We start from the raw sequence: 15595 nt of genomic DNA on the forward strand, positions 1-15595 counted from the left end.
TGCGTTTCCGAAAGTCCTTTAGGCAAGTTTCTGGTGGAACCCGAGAAAACTACTCAAATAAGTTCAAGTAGCCTCTGAGATAAATTCCAAGGCAATTTCAAGATGTTAGGTGAGTAGAAGGTATCAAATTCCCCAAAGACAAAGGCAAAAGGGAATTTTTGTCGCTTAGGGCTTCGAGTTCCAAAGGCTTTCAACGTGGGATTTCCACTGTGTTTCACAAGTCGATTGATCTGATTAATTTTCAATTAATTCGAGGTTTTGGACATAAAATATCAAGCTAGATCTTACTCCGGCAATAATAAAGTGGGTCTATAACGGCCTCTTCCGACGTCGCATCCTCCGTCGCGTTTTTCCCCTTTCCCTTCATATCCATTTTTTACCCTCTCCTGTCCAATCCCATTGAAGAGAGCGGAATCCGGGGTGGTGGGAGGTCCCGATACCCTTCTCTATTGGTTCTCTGGGCTCGGATCCTTCTACGGGCTACCGAGTACCTATCTGGAGACAATTTATGCAGCTATTGGTAGCGCGGTTTAACACTCGGCTCAAGCCGACTCAACACTGAATTGGGATTGTGTGTGTGTGTGTATTGGGGAGAGGACCGGTTCCATGATGGATAAGGCTGAGAAATGTCAAAATTTATGGAGCCATGTGGGTTCTTCTATCTTGATCCTCCCTCACGTACCCTTAGTTAACTGTTTCACATCTCAGAGTGCCCCTCCAATTCAAGATGGAATTGACATTCTTCACGATCGGGATGCCGAGAAGATCTTACCTTATGAAGCGGACGATTCGCCTTTCCCCGAGGTGCGGGCTGTCATCCAGCCAGTCAATGACTTAACGCTGCCTGTGAACACAGTCCGCATGTGGACTATTGGTATTCTGTTTACTATCGTACGTACTATATTCTCCTACAGCCCGACGATCGGCATAGTACTAACTGGCACAGGTCGGTAGTGGACTCAACCAGTTCTTCAGCTTGCGACAGCCCAGTGTGAATATCAGTGCTCTAGTGGCGCAGTTGTTGGCTTTCCCTCTGGGATGCGCCTGGGCGAAATGCATTCCCATTGGAGCATTAAATCCCGACCGGCATTTTAATATCAAGGAGCATGCCTTGATCACAATTATGGCCAAGGTCTCTATTGGCTCTGCTGCTGCCACCCAAGTTATCGAGGCGCTTGTCAAATTCTATAACATGCCATCGCAAGGTGGATTTGAAGTTTTATTGTGCGTTACTACGCAATTGTTTGGCTTCGGCTTAGCTGGAATGGCCTCACGCTGGCTAGTGGGCCCGGCATCGATGCTTTGGCCACAGGTGTTGTCAAATGCGGCACTTCTGACCACTCTTCATTCTCGCTCCAATGCTATTGCAGATGGCTGGCGGGTCACACGTCTTCGCTTCTTTCTTTATGTTTTTATCGGTGGCGCCATCTGGTACTTCGTCCCGGGATATCTCTTCACAGGTCTCAGCACCTTCGCCTTCATCTGCTGGATCGTGCCATCCAATGTGGTGGTCAATCAGCTATTTGGACAAACTACCGGGCTAGGGATGTCAGTATTGACCTTTGACTGGGCCCAGGTGGTCTATGCCAACCAGAGCCCTCTGCTTGTTCCCTTTTGGGCTGGCCTGAACGTGATGGGATCATTTGCGTTCTTCTTTTGGCTTGTGTGCCCCCTCGCTTACTACTCTAACATCTGGTATTCTGCACATCTACCACTGCTAAACTCCAACACTTTCGATAATACCGGAGCTCCTTATAATACTACTCGTATCATGAGCTCGAGCGGAAGTATCGACCAAACTGCTTATCGGGACTATTCGCCCATGTTTTTGCCGGCCGGCTTCGCAATCACCTTCGGTGTTGCCTTTGCCAATTTGACGGGCATCTTCTTTCATGTCGCGTTGTATCATGGCAAAGACTTGCGGCAACAATGGAAAGGTACCAGCAAACAAGACGTTCATGGTCGACTGATGTCTTCATATCGGGCTGTACCTTGGTGGTGGTTTGTTACAGTATCTGTCTCGATGTTTGTCTTGAGTGTTGTAACCAACGAAGTGTGGCATACGGGCCTACCGGCATGGGGGGTACTTGTGGCATTCATGTTACCAGTGCTCTACTTTATCCCTGTGGGAGTCATCAAAGCACTCACAAATATCAGTAGTAATCAACTGAATCTGCTCACGGAATTCATTGGCGGATACGCTTTCCTCGGGCAGCCAGTGGCTAATATGGCGTTCAAATTCTATGGTTATGTTGCCGTCCAACAAGGACTCGAGTGAGTTACATCCTGTATGGAAACAACATTGACATGGACTAACATCACATTAGATTTGTGGCTGATATGAAGTTGGCTCATTATATGCACATCGCCCCACGCCTTCTGTTTGTAGCTCAAGGCCTTGCCACACTCATCGGAGCTATCGTTCAATGTGGTGTGACTGTGTTTATGATCACCAGAATTGATGGTGTGTGCACCCCTGAGGCCGAGGGGAATTTCATCTGCCCTCATGGAAAGGTCACATACTCTTCGTCTCTCATCTGGGGTAGGTTCCATTCTATGTGACGTTTTGCCACTCATAGCTAACCAACCTTCAGGCGCTGTTGGGCCAGGCCGATTGTTTTCTCCCGGTCAGATATATAGCAATCTGCTTTGGTTTTTCCTGGTCGGACCCGCGGTGGTAGTCATTACGTTTCTTCTAGGTCGTCGTTGGAAGGCTGCCAATTATGTCTCTTGGCCTGTGGCCTTCGGTGCAATGAGTCTAGTTCCACCCGCTACAGGTATCAACTTCTCGTCGTGGTGGATAGTCAACTTGATATTCAATGGTATACTCCGTCGCCGTAGGCCTGCGTGGTGGTCGAAATACAGTATGTTCTTCTTCATTGTTCTAAGGTTGCTTCTTTTGCTTATCGTCCACAGATTATGTGTTATCCGCCGCGCTAGACTGCGGCGTTGCAGTCGCGACGGTGATCATCTTCTTTTGCATAACTCTCCCAGCAGGCTCATTGAGCTGGTGGGGGAATAATGTGTCGGAAACCACGGCCGACGGCAAAGGAACACCCTACATGGGTTTACCAGCGGAAGGCTACTTTGGCCCCCCAAAGGGAACTTGGGAGTGATCTGACTTGATCCTGACTTCTTTTTGGCGTCTTTATCTGTCCATAACATTGTTGGTAACCATTGCGGGTTAGGTGCATCTTGCATCTCTTTTTTGTACATAATATCTTCGGCATACTGGAGTTGAACATGGAAATGGTCATTTGAATACCCTTGCTAATTAGTCTATGGGGGGGTTGACTTTCATTCTAACATTGTAACTCACAGATATCATTTCTCATTTCTCATAAATCCAGGCTGACCGTCAAATTTTGACCGACCGTCCGCCCACATAGACTTTGACAATATTCCGATCATCCCCAGTCATCAGAAATTTCTCGAATATCACATGGGTGGTATCTTCATCTTCGACTGGGCTCATAATTCCTGGATGACCAAGATCAGTGGTATGAACTTCGAGGGCATCAAACTCTTTGCCAACCGCAAAGTTACCGACTCGGTCGTCGAGTCCACACACTTGCGCACCACCCAGCGTAGCGAGAAAGAAACCCTCATGCAAAGAAAGCGCAGGGTCCCGTCCTTGGGTCAACATCTGCTGCGCATTCGACACAATGAAAGCCTGTTTCATGGCATCCAGTATGGATGACGAGTAGGCACCACCGCTATCGGTGCCCAGCCCCACCTTGATACCGCGGCGTAGATACTCTCGCACCGGCGCTACCATAAACTCTTGCATAGTGGTGTTGGCGATTGGACAGTGGGCAACTCCACACCCAAGCTCCTGGATGCGTCGCATTTCTCCTTCTTGTAAAAAGATACAGTGGGCAAGAATAGAGCGATCATTCAACAGACCATATTGCTGATATAGATCAGCTTCCGTATCAAACTCTGGAAAGAGCTGGCGTGTGAACTCAATCTCCTGCTTTGCTTCATTGAAATGTGTTTGTATTGGAAGATCGGGGTGTTCACGGGCGATGGCACCAAGCCCATCCAGTAATTCCGGCTCACAGGATATTGCAAAGCGTGGCGTCAGGATTGGTTTCACCAGATGGTATTCCGGATCAAGTTGCTGAACATGGTGAATGAACTCACGCGTTTCATGCAGTGAGTCGGAGACCGACGGATCCCGATACCAGTCCGGAGCATTCCGGTTCATGTTACACTTGCCGACCAAAGCGCGCTGTCCTTTTTCAAAACAGACATCAGCGAGAATTCGAGTTGCCTGGCCATGATATGAGCCGTAATATGATGCGGTGGTAATGCCCTGCTGCAAGAAGCCCGTCACGCAAGATGCGTACATTTGTTTGGCATATTCTGGATCTTGAAACTTGGCCTCGTGGGCAAAAGTGACCTTATCCAGCCAATCGAGCAAGGAAATCCCTCGTCCGACACCACGCTGTGCCCACTGGGGAGCATGGTTGTGGGTATCAACAAAGCCCGGGCACAGAAATTCCCCGCGCTTGAGATATTTCACTGGGAAAACGTCGGGCACATACCCATTTTCTGAGAGAATGGAGTTAATCTGTTCTGATTCTACCCCAGCTTGTAGGGCTTGGATTTTGCCATCTGTTCCCACGATCATGATACATTTCTCTAAGATCTCGAGGTCATCCAAACTTCGGGAGTGGATTACCGTCCCATGAAAGGCAAGGGGCAGCCCAGAGCCCGGGGTGGCATTCTTGTCGAGATCTTCCATGATACACAAGAGCAATCCAGCAATGGTTATAACGTGATTTGACTGTAATACCCGTAAAATGCAGATGGGAGATGGAGATGGGAAAGCACTGGAGGTGAGAAAAGGGGGAGGGGGGGCATTAATAATCAGCATAAGCCCCCAGGGCTGCAGGTTAGAAGTCCGAAGGCCAGAAACAACCTGTGGTTGTACGATGTTCGTGATCCTAGCAGAAATCGAGTAAGTAAGCTTCAAATATATGTTTTTTCTTTCGGGGAGTCTCAATCGTTCATACCAATCCAACTTCGTTTCGGCCTACGTGGGTGATCATGAACCATATAAGAGGTTTTATGTCGCAGATACTGATGTGACTCGTAATCTGAGTCTTGCTTTTTCTTATAGAGGCAAACTCACAAAGTATTAACACGAAAACAAAAAGCCTGGTCCAATGGAAAACTCCGTCTACCTTCGATGGAGCATGGTTTGATTACAAAAAATGAAATTCGTTCAAAGGGTATAGTATGATGCCATCTCCTCTTGGAACCAATTGTAGGAGTAAAATAGTTGTTCCGCCATCTGTGGATCAATCATCGGGACATTCCCACTGCCATCCACGAGTAAGACATCGTCGAGAACTGGAGCGAGTGGGACTGGAGGTGGAGGGGGTGCGGCCAAAGACATTGGATGAGTTGGGAGAAGTGCAGGTGGAGGCGTTGGTTGCGGTTGGTGTGGGTGATGGTGAGGTTGTTGCTGTTCTGATTGCTGTTGTTGATAGGCCATTTGGCTAAAAATCACCGTGCTCTGGTGCCGAAATGTCTCTGCCAACCGGTCCACTCCAGGCCGACGCTTCCCAAATTCTTCCAAGAGGACGACAACTGCCTGAATACCGCGTCGCATCGTCTGTTCCTCGGGGTTCCAAGGGGCAGGCTGAAACTCCCGCAATGAACGCGCATTCTGCTCAAGGCACCACAGGATAGTGATACCGGCAAAATAAACTTGACTCAGCGTTAGCCAAATCCACTTCAGCTTGCCGACTGAGTAGCTATCCCAATAGGATCGAATCACTTGGATGCTGGATTCGCCACAGCTGATGATACTGGGTATGTCGGGCGTCGGGTTTCGGGGGCTGGGGCGGTACATCAAGAGAAGTGTTGTGTAATAGAGATAATCGTAATAAGAAGTAGAATAAAGAAGGGCCGATGGATATACTGGAGCCGTCATGCGCCAGTCATCAACCTCATGGCGGAATCGACTGAGCGTGGCAGCAGCTTCCTGGGGTGGCAGTCGTGGCAGGCTGCTATATACTACAGATGAAAAGGTCAGAAAAGAAAGAGCTGATAAAAAACCTCGAGACTCCCACTTACGGTATTGATAAATGCGTGAAAATATCCGCCGCAGACGTGTCACCTGCAAAGGGATTGTCATTGCGCTTGCGCCAGGCGCTTCGGTTTCATCGTCGTTGAGCTCTCGCAGAAGGCCCACACTAATATCATCGTCGGCAATTCCCAATGGCCGGCCTAAGGTACTAGCGATGAGGCGATCCAGATTGTAAAGACTCCAAAAAGCGCGCTTGGCCATCTCCTCCTCGGCAATGCTAGGATACGACCGCGCTTTGTGCAGGCCCATACTAATCGACAACCTCATGGTGGCACCCAACACATGCCAAATGCTAGGACCAGCAGTCGCAAACATGGTATACAACGCCAATCCCAGAAGTGCCCGCACAGCCGGCAAGTCTTCATTTTGCAATGCCAGTGGCAGCGTCTCTTGGCTGGCATGGTAAAATTCAGCTGCCTGAGTGGTGTCCGCAGACCCAATCAGAAGCGCAATGGCAATCACGATGTGATAAGAATGATGCGTTTCCGGCGACGGAACACCACCGGTATAGATATGGCGCAGATGGCGCATAAACTCCGGACGGGACAGGAACGGGTATTGGTATCCTATACTATCGAAATATTGTACGGCTAGCCGTTCCGCTTCCTCCAGCGACGACAAGCGCATGACCCGTGGCGCGGAGGAAGGTCGTGCCACTGACGGTCGGCGATTCTCCAGTTGATCACGAAAAATCTCGCCGATGTTGGGAAGGTCAGTGCCTACTCCAGTTGAGGTCTCCGAGGGTCCTGCCGTCACAGAAGAACCACCACTACCGGCAGGGCTCGGCAGTGAGGTATTACCCCCGGTCGCAATCATAGCGGGCACCTGATACCACCAATCCGGATCTCCCCCGCCATCGACTGGTGTTCCCGTGGGCAATTCCGCCACCAATAATCCCGACCTACGACGGACGACCTCTTCCAGCCATCGTACCCGTTTCTGCAAATTCTCCAGCTGATCTCGGGGAACGGAGGCGCTAGCGACTTGAGGACCGGGCGGGGGTATGGTGCATCGGACTCCGGCGCGGGTGCATGCTGAGCAATTGGGGTATCGAAAGTCGCATTTCTTCTTCCTTTTGCGACAAAAATCACAGGCAGTCGATACTCGTTTACTCCGAGCATGGCTCGAGGCATCTATAGACTCATGGACAGGTGGTTGAGGCCAGGTTGGCGTATAAGTATCAATCGAATCCAAGCGAAACTTCCCCAGTTGATCGCGAAAATCCTTATTTCCAGATGTGCTCATGGGGGCGACTCAGACTATCCATTTCCCACACGTCCACCAATTATTGAAAGCGAACGTTCATAGTGTGTTGTACTTTGAAGAAAGGAAAGATAAAAGTGGGGAGAGTAAGAGCTTAGCCGTCCACTTTTTGCTTACATAGGCAGATGGATGGAATGGCCAAAAGGGTTGTCATTCTGCGAGAGATTGGAATTAATTTGAGATTATTTGATTTGTTAATTTTCTTTGATATTATTATAGGTCGTATCTGCAATGTTTATATCTGAGTATCCCGGTTTCAGGCTTATCACTGGAGTTTAGGGTTACTTTGCATATCTTCAGTGCTCTGCAGGCAACTCCAGGGCTAGCCCGGGGCACTATGAGGTCTATATCGGATTTTGGAAATGTTCTTCAAGAAACAAATCTAGGTTGAAATGATTCAATGTCAATTCAAGATACTCTACCTCTTACTCACACGGTAGTCCTCGGATATGAGATACTAAACAACCTTGGACACGTTCAAACGTCCAGCAACTGATCTACATTATACATACCTGAAGTGGGATAGATTAAATGGATCCGTGTGTTTCTACTATACAACGTTACTCCTACATCATGTCCCTTTGTGATTTCAAAACCCGAGGTTGCAACTAAGCTAAAAGTACGGAGTTCGGGAGATTGAAGCTTCGCTGCCAAACACATAAATAGGCCCTAGTTCTCCTCCCCAGACTTGATCACCAACACTCAGATACACTCTATCACTCGATAATTGAATCTCACTCTCACTTGCATCATGAAGATCAACATCCTACCCCTTCTGTTTGCCACCGCTGCTAGCGCCACTGTCCAGGGCTTCGATATCTCCAGCTATCAACCCAGCGTGGACTTTGCCGGTGCTTATGCAGCTGGTGCCCGCTTCGTTATGATCAAGGTCAGCCTTTCCGGGGTTACTACCAATTTCTCTTTTTTCGTCCCTGTACTGACTACCTCAGGCCACTGAGGGTACCAGCTATATCTCCGCCACCTTCTCGAACCAATACACGGGTGCCACTAATGCCGGCCTGATCCGTGGTGGTTACCACTTTGCCCAGCCCGCCAGCAGCTCCGGTGCTTCACAAGCCAAGTACTTCATTTCTCACGGTGGAGGTTGGTCCAATGATGGCTTGACCCTGCCTGGTATGCTGGACATTGAATACAACCCGTCCGGTGCATCCTGCTATGGACTCAGCGCATCGGCCATGGTTGCCTGGATCAAGGACTTTGGCGAGACCTACAAGAGCGCTGCTGGTCGCTACCCTATGATCTACTCGACCACCGACTGGTGGAACACTTGCACTGGTGGCAGCACGGCATTCGGTGACTATCCTTTGGCTATTGCTCGATATAGCTCTTCTGTGGGTGCCATCCCCGCTGGCTGGGAGTTCCAGAGCTTCTGGCAGAACTCGGATGCGTATAGCTTCGGGGGTGATTCGGAAATTTGGAATGGCAGCTTGGACGCTCTGAAGAAATTTGCCAAGGTTGCTGCTTAAAGCAATGAGTCTTAGAATTTCCCACAAGATCTGTATATATCTACTGAATCGTGACTTCTTTTTGTGCATATACTGCAGATGATCCACTTTTACCCCTTCCATTGAACGACGGTGGAATTGATTGTCCTTATACATCACACCCATCCTAGGTTTTGAAGAGTCAAAGGTTTTGAGTGATGTATAGTAACCTGCCCTAGAAAACCTGGTCACCAGCTGACTCGTTCTCATTCATCCCAAATTCAAAGTTAGATGCACGTAAACTCATACACTCATATTTAATTTTGAGCGAAAAGCCCTGCAAAATATTATCCTTCCCAATGGCTTGATACTATCATGGATGTGAGATCCAGCCATTTATCCCAGCCCATCATCTTATGACGCTTATTATTTTCTCCGTTTTCACGAATCGAGGAATACTGCAGCACTCGCATCTACGAGTCCAAAACATATCGCCTTTGGAATTCGCAAACCAATCTGTCCTGGGAGATTTTGCTTCAACCCAAGTCAAGCTTGCTGTAGCTAAGATTCTTTTGGCTTACGATGTCATGATAGTTCAAGAGACACCTTCAATGATAGAGTTGGGGTCTGAAATGCTAGGTGATCTAACTGCAGAGCTGGAGGTCAGAAAACGAAAAGATTGAAGATAGCAAACATTTCATATACGAATCTAGTGCGTACTTATACAAAAAGAAGACACTGGTATAACACAAAATATTCCTACAACTGAAGAGCGCTAATGGTGGGGGACGGGGTACTGATGGGGATTAGCGTCTCTCTGAACCTCCCATATCTTCATTGCCAGGCTCTAGGTATTTTCTGCATCCGTTACATCCATCTGTTATCTAATAATGTATCTCATCCAATATGCCACCGAGGCCGATGGTCCAGGACTTGCCAAAGTCAACGTCCAAAGCTTTCAAGGCCGCCGTCTCCTCGAAGAAGTTTTTCCAGAGGCCAGCTTGACGAGAGTGCAAGAGTACAAAATAATTGTTGGAATGAAACATCTTGCAAACCCCAATATGCACGTGCTCAAGATCCATGATCCAGTCAGTGGGGATCTGGCAACCTACAGTCGTTGGCAATTTCCAGCATCATTTGGGCAGAGCCTGGTTACCTTGAGTGAAGAGGCGGCCTTTTTAGCCAAGGATCCCATTCCACATGCACCGCGGCCCATGAATGTGGGTCTTGCCAGTGCCTTTAAAAAGCTTCTTGAGGAAGCTCGCAAGCGATATACCACAGAGAACGACATTAGTAAGTGAAGCCCCGTAACCCCAGGGGGAGATTTTGCTCAAGTAATTCGTCAGTCCTCGATCTGCTAGCAACCCTGCCGGAATATCAGGGGCGAGGGTTTGGCTCTGCTATCTTGAAATGGGGTACGGAAAAAGCAGATGCCTCCCAGTCGCGCATCTTCCTCGAGGGTACGCCGGAGGGCGTTCCCGTCTACCAAAAGTATGGGTGGAAGGTCGTAGAGGAGGTGGTTCTGGATTTTGCCCAATTTGGTGGTGAAGGGCACGAGTCATTTTTCTTGATGATGAGGGATCCAGTTTCACAGTAATGCGTGCAGGACATATGCTTTGAAACTAGGAGATACTACAGGCACCTTTCCCAATTGAATTAAGCTTGGGGTACAAACACACTCTGATACCTAATGCACAGATTTGTCAAGATGCGTGTCAATCACGTAGCCGTACATCTCCCGGCATATATGTAAATATACGTCTTATGCCGTACATACTCACATTCCATACTCGCAAGTTGAGTGGATAAACGAACTGCCGGGAACGTGGGGGAAGTTCGCCCACTTCCCCGTACTTTTTTCTTTTCGCATCTTTCTCACAAAATATTCTTTGCAATGGCTCAACTCAAGTTTGCGATTCTTGACGATTATCAGGGCATTGCACCTGCCTATTTCACCCACCTCAAGTCGCAAGTTGACATTTCCAGTTTTCCTGAAACCCTTGATCCCCGCGATCCTGTACAACACGATGCTCTTGTCCAACGACTCCTGCCCTTCGATATCATCTTGGCCATGCGCGAGCGAACACCTTTTGCAGCCAAGACGATTGCGGCGCTCCCAAATCTGAAACTTCTTTTGACCACAGGTACTCGAAACCTGGCGCTAGATCTCGAGGCGTTTACACGTTCCAACGTGGCCGTCGCAGGCACTGAGGGCCGTCCCCCCGGTGTCAATTCGACGGTGCAGCATACATGGGCTTTAATCTTGGGGATTGCTCGAAATATAGCACGTGACGATGCAGCTGTCAAACGCGGCGCATGGCAGGGCTCCCTTGGGGTCAACTTGTCTGGGAAGACACTGGGCCTGCTCGGCTTGGGAAAACTCGGGTCAGAAGTAGGAAGAATTGGCGCACTGGCTTTTGGGATGAGGATACTCTCTTGGTCAACCAACTTGACACAGGGAAAAGCCGACGAGCAAGCGCAGGCTCAGGGTCTGCCAGCGGGGACATTTACCGTTGCTGCGTCCAAGGAGGAATTCTTTGCACATGCCGATATCGTCAGTGTACACAGTGTGTTATCGGACCGAAGCCGTGGAATCGTTGGTGAGGCTGAATTAGCAAATATGCGATCATCTGCATTTATCGTCAATACTTCACGTGGACCGCTGATTGAGGAGCAGGCTCTCCTCGAGGCCTTGAGTACGGGCCGCATTCGGGGGGGCCGCGCTAGATGTCTTTGACCCGGAGCCATTACCTCTCGATAGTCCATGGCGTACTACCCCCTGGGGGAAAGATGGACGCAGCGAAGTTCTACTTTCCCCCACATGGGATATGGAGAAGAGGATCTATTGCGGGGATGGTATCGTGAAACAGCCGAGAATTTAGAGCGGTGGTTGAATGGACAGGAGCTACTACGTAAGATGAACTGACATGCAGAGTCAAGCAGCGTCAATTGAATAGAAAAGCATGGGTATTCAAGTAGCATGATCAGGAACATCCGGATCTCCGAAGAATATTTCAGAATTCCAATTTAAAAACTTATGACACTATACATACAATACTACTCTGTCCAGGGGGTATATCACTAAATTACCCTTTCGAGTATGACGCCGAGAAGGTGGGCTGTTACGCATGTGGAAGTTCACCGAATGACGAATGCGTACGATCAGCCGCGTTGAAAGACTCTGAATGTCTACAATATACCCCCGGACTCTTTTCTAGGACAAAAAAAGATTTATATATGTATTTAAATTGTGTTTTAGGGCGGTGCCTCGGTCTTCCGTGCGGAAAGACCTCGGTTGAAGGGAACAACGTGAGAGCTGTCTACCTCTACACACTCTACTTAATAAAACCACTATTCCCCTTTCCATTCACTTTCAAAGGCTTCAAATCTATCCATCAATCAACTCAATTAACATACCCTCTCTCTTGCTCGATACATCCCTCAGTATGGCTCCCTCCGCCGATCCCATTCCTGTGACGCCCATTGTCAACTTCGCTCCCCCGACCCACCCTGAATGTCTGCGTGTTGAACGCAGTACAAAGGCATTTGCAAGTGGAGCTTACTCTCTCGTCGACCTCCCCGCGGGTGCCGTCTTCGCCAAGATCACTACGGCTACTCCCGGAAAAAAAGCCTACACGAGCGTGCAAACCGGCCGCGACACCCATATTGAACTCAACTCCGACCTAGTCTACTGCAATCACTCCTGCGCACCTTCATTGGTCTTTGACATGGGCCGCATGGAGGTACGGGTTGTAGACGACCATCCCTTGAAGGCAGGCGATGCCCTCACCTTCTTCTACCCCAGCACCGAGTGGGAGATGGACCAGGCATTCCAGTGTAATTGTGGGGCAGGGGAAGGGGTCTGCAGAGGCTGGATCTCCGGGGCTAAGACCATGTCCACCGACGAGTTGAATGGTTACTGGCTCAATGACCACATTTCCGAACTGTTGAACGAGCGAGCCAGTTGAGAAGTTGTGCCTATAAAGCCCGAAGAGATAATCCAAATATTCGATAGACAATAGATACGAGCGTTGGGGAAAACTGAAATACACAGACGCTCTATATATTCTCCTCTGATCAATCTTAAATACCCACTCCCGCAATCATCGCCAATTGAATCATCCTACGTCGGTCAATCTCCTTCTTCAACATCATCAAGCAAGTCGCAACAATAACGACCTCGTCCAATTCGAGAGACTGTAACGCAGCTTCATCAATCTGCAATTCACCACCATTTCCGGCAGATGACCGGGACGTGCTGGGCGTCCGAGAATTCTCGTCGCGAACCAGTTGTGCAATCCTGTGGGCCTGGGTCTCTTTATTCCCACCCTTCTCTCCCTCTACTGCGCGGAAGACCATCAAATTCACTTTCTGCCCATCGGCTCTTTTTTCCTTGGCATATTTCCATTCAAACCGGTTACCTCTAGGCATATCAAAGCACATTGTTCGGGAAGTCCATTTCCCTACGACCATCACCTTCTTGGGAATGTCACTCGGAGGTTGAAGCAGGTGCACAACGGGATCACGGCTCGGTCCGAAAAAGTATTCGGTTCGGATAAGACTTCCGCGCTTTGGGTGAGACAGGATGGCATTTCCTGAGGAAAGCTTGTCCCGCGTGGAAACGTAGGCCTCGGTGCCGTCTGGGTTGTAGACAAAGATCTCGGTTTGGCGGGATGGTAGTGGGAGACGAAACGCTCGAATGCCTTGCGCATTAATGGTCAAAATGCGGGATGGGTAGAAACAGGATGGCTCGATGAGTGTGCTTAGAGTGCTGTTGGATCTGATAGAGGCTGAGTGAAGATCTATTTCCTTGGGATTCAGAATGGTGGACATTGCTGGGGTGATTTGGCTTTGGATGCCTCGAAATGATTGTGACCACGATCTCTCTCTCTCTCTCTCTCTCTCTCTCTCTCTCTCGGGGAGAATCCAATCTATATATTGTTCTCAATACGAGACTTGCCTATTTGGACCAAAATCCTTGGCGCTCGTGTTTCCATCATCCGCAGCTTCTCACTACTCCGTCCTGTTCTTGTCATTAGACTTTCTAAGCCTCATTTGCATAGCCATCTGGGTATTTCTTTGCGCAAGTCAGCCTTCAGAACTGAGTTCCCAGCGCTCGATGCATTCTGTCCGGACGCAACCCAAGACCAAAAGATAGGAGCTCAGACACCTTGGCGAGAAACACCCTCTGGCGCAATGATCATGTAGATGGGATCACTAATAGGGGATATTTTTCGCATCTCGACAGTTTTCAGCCAAATTTCAAAAGACGCAGATACCGTGATTTTGATCTCCAATCATTTCCTAATTGGGAGTTTTACAGCAAGATGCATTGGCATTCGATGGAGAGCCCTTTCCCGTCTTGTTGCAATTTAGTGTCATAGAGCACTAAAAGGCCGTCTCTTTCATCCAATTGGGCTTGTGGTTTAGTGGTATAATACTCCCTTAGCATGGGAGTGGTCCAGGGTTCGATTCCCTGCAAGTCCATTTCTTTTTGGCTTTTGGATCTTTTTGATCTTGTTTTATCTGCCGATTTCTTGACATCTATATAGTCTAATATTCTTATGTCTAAAACAAACACCGCTTACATTTCACACTCGAGCCCAGATGTCTTGAGCAGTCAGCAGTGTGCTCAACACCATGGTCGATCCAACCACCACGTCCCCGGTGGGCATCCACCCCAGCAGCTCCAGCGGGATAAGCAAATCACATCCATCCACCACGATCTGCTTGACCCGAGCAGGGGCAGCAGTTGCTTTGACCGGGGGAGCCTTTTCGGAGGTCTTCCGGTTCTTTTTCTTACCATTCTTCTTAAAGGGCTGCTCCGCAGGTCCGACAAGAAGCGACCAGATGGCTCCAGCAACAGAGAAAGAGAGCGCATAGAACCAGAAGGTATTGGCCTGATCCATCATACGGCCATTCCAGGGTACTGTGTAAACACCCATTGCGTGAAGCTGGTCCTTGGTCAACCATATTCATCGAAAAAAGCAATAAGTAACATACCGTGGTCAGGTCTTCCAGGACAAAGTAAAGACCAAAGCAGGTGCATTTAGCTAGTTCGAGCACTCCAGCTACAGAACTGAAGCCACCCTTGCCCAGCAACGCAAACATGCGCTCGAATGAGTCAATGAATCCAAAGAAGCGGAAATATCTCCGCGCTACGCAATAACCCCATTATCAGCATATATACACAGTCAATCAGAGTGCAGAGCTATCCATCGGACATTGGAGTTCAACTCACCCAATGCCAATTGCAGCTTAACCGTGGTCAGTTGCATGGCCAGGGCACTGCTCACGGTGAGTGCGGCGACGACCTGCGACACGCATTGGATCAAACGAAGGGTCTTTTCAAGACCAGCGCCTGATTTGACAAAACGAGAAAATTGTTGAATCATCCTGGCAGCACTGCGAAAAGCTGAGAACAATACACTCTTGAGGGATAGGGGTGGGATCCGTGTGTCGAAGGCTTGGAAGTGGGCTAATCTCGCCTGCACTAGTAATTTTGCTTATTCAGCCTTTGAATGGCCCAGAAATAATGCATATGAAGTATTTGACATGGAATTGGACATATCTTCTTGTAAAGAACGGTTCATCTGCAATATTCTGAGTGTGAGTGACGTTGGCTGGTAGTGAGTGTCGGAGATATATATTCAGCGACAGCCTAAGAGGGTGAGCACTACAACAACAACCAAATTACATATGATTATCTTTCTCCAAATAATGAGTAAAAAATAATGAGTAAAATGATAAAAAAATAACACGCAAAACGAGACAATGCTTGCAA

At 48.7% G+C, this 15595-nt stretch overlaps 10 protein-coding genes across 10 annotated transcripts; 6 read left to right on the forward strand and 4 right to left on the reverse strand.

Annotated features, from left to right (window-relative positions):
- Positions 1-609: 609 nt before the first annotated feature.
- On the forward strand, positions 610-3116 carry N7500_001401 (Tetrapeptide transporter OPT1/isp4; the record flags this gene model as incomplete). Its single annotated transcript, XM_056672547.1, has 6 exons — positions 610-648; positions 709-891; positions 947-2274; positions 2328-2542; positions 2595-2864; positions 2917-3116. The coding sequence occupies 6 exons, from the start codon at positions 610-612 to the stop codon at positions 3114-3116; spliced, it is 2235 nt and encodes a 744-aa protein (XP_056536066.1).
- A 242-nt stretch (positions 3117-3358) lies between these two features.
- On the reverse strand, positions 3359-4750 carry N7500_001402 (putative guanine deaminase; the record flags this gene model as incomplete). The annotated part of the gene is made up of 1 exon (XM_056672548.1): positions 3359-4750. One exon carries the CDS (start codon positions 4748-4750, stop codon positions 3359-3361), a length of 1392 nt encoding a protein of 463 aa, XP_056536067.1.
- A 483-nt stretch (positions 4751-5233) lies between these two features.
- On the reverse strand, positions 5234-7348 carry N7500_001403 (putative C6 transcription factor; the record flags this gene model as incomplete). The annotated part of the gene is made up of 2 exons (XM_056672549.1): positions 5234-6030; positions 6091-7348. The coding sequence occupies 2 exons, from the start codon at positions 7346-7348 to the stop codon at positions 5234-5236; spliced, it is 2055 nt and encodes a 684-aa protein (XP_056536068.1).
- A 769-nt stretch (positions 7349-8117) lies between these two features.
- Positions 8118-8853, forward strand: N7500_001404 (lysozyme; the record flags this gene model as incomplete). The annotated part of the gene is made up of 2 exons (XM_056672550.1): positions 8118-8255; positions 8317-8853. 2 exons carry the CDS (start codon positions 8118-8120, stop codon positions 8851-8853), a joined length of 675 nt encoding a protein of 224 aa, XP_056536069.1.
- Positions 8854-9186: 333 nt separating this feature from the next.
- N7500_001405 (Cytochrome P450) lies at positions 9187-9494 on the forward strand (the record flags this gene model as incomplete). Its single annotated transcript, XM_056672551.1, is given in 2 exon segments — positions 9187-9192; positions 9204-9494. 2 exon segments carry the CDS (start codon positions 9187-9189, stop codon positions 9492-9494), a joined length of 297 nt encoding a protein of 98 aa, XP_056536070.1.
- Positions 9495-9701: 207 nt separating this feature from the next.
- N7500_001406 (GNAT family N-acetyltransferase) lies at positions 9702-10408 on the forward strand (the record flags this gene model as incomplete). Its single annotated transcript, XM_056672552.1, has 2 exons — positions 9702-10104; positions 10158-10408. 2 exons carry the CDS (start codon positions 9702-9704, stop codon positions 10406-10408), a joined length of 654 nt encoding a protein of 217 aa, XP_056536071.1.
- A 297-nt stretch (positions 10409-10705) lies between these two features.
- On the forward strand, positions 10706-11548 carry N7500_001407 (D-isomer specific 2-hydroxyacid dehydrogenase NAD-binding; the record flags this gene model as incomplete). Its single annotated transcript, XM_056672553.1, has 1 exon — positions 10706-11548. One exon carries the CDS (start codon positions 10706-10708, stop codon positions 11546-11548), a length of 843 nt encoding a protein of 280 aa, XP_056536072.1.
- Positions 11549-12257: 709 nt separating this feature from the next.
- On the forward strand, positions 12258-12779 carry N7500_001408 (uncharacterized protein; the record flags this gene model as incomplete). The annotated part of the gene is made up of 1 exon (XM_056672554.1): positions 12258-12779. One exon carries the CDS (start codon positions 12258-12260, stop codon positions 12777-12779), a length of 522 nt encoding a protein of 173 aa, XP_056536073.1.
- Positions 12780-12894: 115 nt separating this feature from the next.
- On the reverse strand, positions 12895-13644 carry N7500_001409 (uncharacterized protein; the record flags this gene model as incomplete). The annotated part of the gene is made up of 1 exon (XM_056672555.1): positions 12895-13644. One exon carries the CDS (start codon positions 13642-13644, stop codon positions 12895-12897), a length of 750 nt encoding a protein of 249 aa, XP_056536074.1.
- A 484-nt stretch (positions 13645-14128) lies between these two features.
- Positions 14129-15206, reverse strand: N7500_001410 (PEX11 domain protein; the record flags this gene model as incomplete). The annotated part of the gene is made up of 4 exons (XM_056672556.1): positions 14129-14318; positions 14407-14765; positions 14815-14969; positions 15053-15206. 4 exons carry the CDS (start codon positions 15204-15206, stop codon positions 14129-14131), a joined length of 858 nt encoding a protein of 285 aa, XP_056536075.1.
- Between the last annotated feature and the right edge of the window lie 389 nt (positions 15207-15595).

The sequence above is a fragment of the Penicillium coprophilum genome (assembly GCF_028826855.1).
Source record: "Penicillium coprophilum strain IBT 35676 chromosome Unknown utg000002l_segment0_segment0, whole genome shotgun sequence".
Taxonomy (NCBI): Eukaryota; Fungi; Ascomycota; class Eurotiomycetes; order Eurotiales; family Aspergillaceae; genus Penicillium; species Penicillium coprophilum.